The sequence below is a fragment of the Orbicella faveolata genome, unplaced genomic scaffold (genome assembly GCF_042242905.1).
Source record: "Orbicella faveolata isolate gen_17 unplaced genomic scaffold, um_ofav_v1 contig_1, whole genome shotgun sequence".
Classification (NCBI taxonomy): Eukaryota; Metazoa; Cnidaria; class Anthozoa; order Scleractinia; family Merulinidae; genus Orbicella; species Orbicella faveolata.
This window is the reverse complement of record NW_028301536.1, coordinates 13,366,995-13,371,329: the sequence shown is the minus strand read 5'-3', so window position 1 is coordinate 13,371,329 and position 4,335 is coordinate 13,366,995. Positions and strand designations below refer to the sequence as shown.

General features: G+C 36.9%; 1 protein-coding gene across 1 annotated transcript; it reads right to left on the bottom strand.

The window, feature by feature from the left end:
• Positions 1-576: 576 nt before the first annotated feature.
• LOC149118155 (uncharacterized) lies at positions 577-2,438 on the bottom strand. The gene is made up of 4 exons (XM_089280722.1): positions 2,215-2,438; positions 2,031-2,117; positions 1,160-1,351; positions 577-813 (listed from the first exon to the last, which is right to left on the bottom strand). Exons 1-4 carry the CDS (start codon positions 2,386-2,388, stop codon positions 577-579), a joined length of 690 nt encoding a protein of 229 aa, XP_089136848.1. The 5' UTR covers positions 2,389-2,438.
• Positions 2,439-4,335: the final 1,897 nt, after the last annotated feature.

The window sequence follows — 4,335 nt, the reverse complement described above, 5'->3', positions numbered from 1 at the left end:
AAGGTTTGGTGGTGAATTTTGACCATGCGATATAATAATGCCTAAGATATGATTTATCAGTATATAACAATATCATATCTTCCATGGGAAGTACCGCGCTTAACAAGCACGGTTTAGTCTAATTGCTAGTAACGGCTTTAATTTTCCGTAAATCGCTAAATGTATAAGACCAATTTAATTCAAGAAATGTACTTGTTAATTATATAAATTACATGTCAGCACATGTTCCCTGATTATCGATATGAGTGAGCGGTTGGAAATCCTAGTACCCCTTTATACCCTAATTATGATGAATCTGGAAACAAATATCAAAATACCCTCTGGTCTGCTCAAATTACTGAAAACTTTATTAAGCTAAATTTTCTACATGCACGTTTACATTTTTTTGTTTATTTTGCCTTTGTTGGTGCCATATTAATGTAATATAACGATATACCATCTCCCATGGGAAGTACAGTGGACTGCCTACTCAGATAAATCTACACGCAGCGCATCGTGCTAGCCTAAATTTGTATAGCCAATCATTTTCCAATTTCCATTTGTCCGCTAACTGAGTGTTAACAATCAAAATCTCTTTTAATAGCAGTTCAGTGATCGGATTTTCAGTAAATCAGTAGCCAGGGTCAGGACATCTGACCTGAAGTCAACCAATATGAGTTGAGTACGAAGGGCCACATCTTGAATGGTCGGAGCTGGCCCAGTCCCTGTCGTATTCAAGAGTTTGGTTTGGGCAGTCAGGCCCGCTTGTTTGTTGTTGGTGTTGTTCCTCTGTTGATTTTCTTGTGCTGCAGCATTCCTTTTCCCGCGTCGGCTCTGTCAATTGAGTGAGACAAATAAACTCAGTTTGATGACTGAAAAAGAGCCTGGAAGACCATCACACCAGCTGCGTGGCGTAATGATGTATAGTTTTGTACTCTTGTTTAAAATATTTGGTGACGAAACGTGGGAACTCAGCCAATCTCGTTTTCCTTACTGATTGACTGATATTATTTTAACTAGTACTAAACGTTGCAGCTCAAGGCACTGACTATTCTCCAGGGCACACGAGCATCGTCGTTCAAAATAGAGCTCTTCCAATCTCTCAAAAGATTACATGCAAGTAAGATCCTTTCCCTGGCCTTCTGTAAACCAAACCAAAGGTAAAATAGCTTTGACTTACGATGGTTATGATCTTCACTATTCTCTTTAAATAGCTGTTTATCAGTGTCTTTGTCCGTCTTTTCAGATGCACCAGTTTGCTAATTACCACCTCTTCAGCAACTTGAAAACTTCTAAACTGGCTCGTGGAATTGTCCATTAGTGAGATGAAGGCTTCCAAAACACGAATGTTGGCTTCAAGAATCCGTCGAGCCTGAAAACATAATTCAATAATTTTGAGCTGCTAGAAATTAGCGACAGAGTAATAAAACGTAACCCTGTTTCATAAACAGATTCTGTTATGCTTGATTATTTGTCCTATATAATTCTAATGAGTTATAAGTGATACGGGTTTCAGGTATAACGCGTTTAAAGTGACAACGTTGACTTCGGTTCACTAAATGGTATTTGGTACAAAAGAATAATTTTAAAATAAAGTATTTCAAACTCAGAGAAACCCTGATTTATGCCGTTTTGTCTTCATCTGCATGAATACGTCCAAATTGCTTTTGATGAAAGGTATTAAAATGGACACACCTCACCCAATGGCTTATATAGCACCCAATTTCAAGCGCACATCTTAGCTAACACGGTACACTAAATTATTGTTCTTTGGATTTCATCGAGAAAGAACTGTAACGGTTTTCACATATTCTTGTAAGGCAATCCAAGTATCTTGTGTTTTTGTCAGTGTCCCAAATGCATAATAATTCGAGTATTCTGCGAGAGATGCCGCATATATAATCCTACTAAAAATGAGATCGCTTGAACAAACAGTTCTCGAATTTGCAGCTGAAATGATGACTCACGTACCGATGCCCAGAACAAAGAGATTAACAAGTTATGAAAGCCAGTGCATGTATTGGGGTTCTAATTTAACAAGCTATGTTCACCTTAAAAGCGGTTTTGTTAACGCTTCGTTGAGGCCCAAAAAATCCGATTTTGGTTGCATTGAAAGGGTTTGGTGGCCATCGTCTGGACTGCAACAATCAACAATGAAGAATTGTTGGTTAAAAAGACAAAGAAAACAAGAAAGTGCAAGATAAGAGAAAGTAAATATCGCCAACTGAAATTTACCATGTTGCTGTGGAGAACAGAGATTTGTACTTCCAGAGTTCGAGACTTAATTAAGGCTTCCGATAGTAATGGACGAACATGTTTATCTCGTTGGCACGGCCACGACTGCGTAGAAGGATTAGCAGGGAAACAAAGCGACATGGCAAAAGTGTAGCAGGTAAGGAAACTGATCATCAGACTCCCTAATGTGAATAAAAATGGTGTAAGAAGTTAGATCAAGGAGACACATAAATCTCATAAAAAAAAGTAAATTAAAGACCATCGTCGAGTTTTCCATGGGGCTTTCAGATTTCTATGAGAATTTCCCTGAAAAGTACAGTGAAGGGAAGTAATTGGTTTAAAACTCCAAGGAGCTAGTTGACTTTTGTAATAGATCTCAATTAATTTTCCCCAAAGGTAGCCATTCTAGCTACGTTTTAGTCTGTTTTATTTCTTGTGTTAACTGCCGCTGATTTACTTCGATACCCCTGAATGATTTGAAATCGCTTAGTGCTATCTTTAGTCTTAATCATACCTTAAATAACCAACAACTAAATTGCTTCAGCAGAGTTTTAAAACTGAGTAATCTCCCCCAAACGAAGAATTTATCTTACAATACTTGCAAAAACGACTGAGAAATGTATCCTAGTCGCCTGTTTTACAAGGTAAGGTAGCGGAGTTAAACTGCTTTGTCAATTAAACTATCAATAAAATTCTTTGTGACAGACGTCACTCATTCTTACCTTTCATGTTCAGTACAAGTAAATTCTCTCAGCAAAGTTTTGATTTCAAGAAAAAACTCAGTTAGTCTCTACAAAGAAGATGTTCTCCTTTTATACTAGCAAATTTGTGTCATCTAGCCACTTTAATTTCTTCGTAGGGGTAGGGAAGTCTAAAACTAAGACCGGACCAAATCTATTATTAGGAAGCTTCACTCTCAAGAGTCGATTTCCTTGCAAAGCTGTGTATGTACCTTATTAATAATTTAGTTACCACGTAACTGTACTAAAGAGACAAAATGTCATTTCAATCGATTAACAAACATATTCCTGTTGTGCCTAGTACTTATTTTCTAGTCCAATGAGAAATATATTTTAACTTCGTCATATTTTTCAACACAGTGCAGTTTTCAAATGCAGGAAAACTTCCTTTCACAGTTTGATTTAATGAAACCTCACGAGAAATAATACGTGGATTAGGACTTGTTCCAGTTCACTTTTCTGGAAAATATATAGACATTTTTAAAGAGTAGCTTCCTTGTTTTTAATCTTCTCTTGTATGCGTTTTGTTGTTTATTTTTAGTTCTCTATCTCCTAATAAGTTCACTTTATAAATCAAAACACCTAGACATACTACGAGTCAACCCTCTTCATTTGTACTTCTGTGAGGCTGCCTTCCTCTTCTCCAGCTTTACCCTCTTCAGTCATATACATCAACACACGAAAGAAATTAAAAGCTTGATGTTTATTAGATAACTATTCGACTAAAATCCAGTGGAAGGATTGCACTGACTTATTTAAAAGCTAACTCTTCTCATGTACGTTGTGCTCTTCCTAGCCTTATTTCCAAGAAAGTATTTTGTCCAAGATGGCTTACCTTAGGATTTAGACAATAAGATGTTTTCAAGGCTATTTTAGGGTATTGCACGTGAAAGGACTATGAAGGAAGGAATGCTTTTCAATTTTTCTAATCCTATATCGTGCTTGAACGATTTACGCCCCAGGAATTCTCATGTACAAGATGTACTAAAGATCCATAGTGTTTACAAGATTGAAGTGTTCAGTAATTTGACTTTATTGGAAACCAAAGGGGAAAAATGCATGAATCTTACGAGTTTTAGCTTCACAGTTTCACGACGAAAGCATCCTTAAACAAATTCAGTGATAGCAGATCAAGACAACGAATCTCAGAAAGATGAAGGTTTAACTCTGCGGGAATAAAGTTTTGTTGTTTCAATGATGATTGATTTTACTGAGGTGTTTGGACGTACGTAGCTTGAGAAGTTGTTGAGGAAGTTATTATTGGCCTAAGATCCAATAAATACTCACAATCCGTTTGTACAATCTTCACCTCAAGAGACGACGATCAACGGATCTCAACTTTGAGGTACACTGTACAGAATACTCGTGATCTCACTTAAAG

Bases quoted from the DNA above. Each gene is read 5' to 3' on its own strand.
- LOC149118155 (XM_089280722.1), bottom strand. From the start codon at position 2,388: ATGATCAGTTTCCTTACCTGCTACACTTTTGCCATGTCGCTTTGTTTC. The intron at 1,352-2,030 runs GTGAACATAGCT...TTATGTTTTCAG, and splicing joins TTAACAAAACCGCTTTTAAG to GCTCGACGGATTCTTGAAGC. The intron at 814-1,159 runs GTAAGTCAAAGC...CTCAATTGACAG, and splicing joins TAGTGAAGATCATAACCATC to AGCCGACGCGGGAAAAGGAA.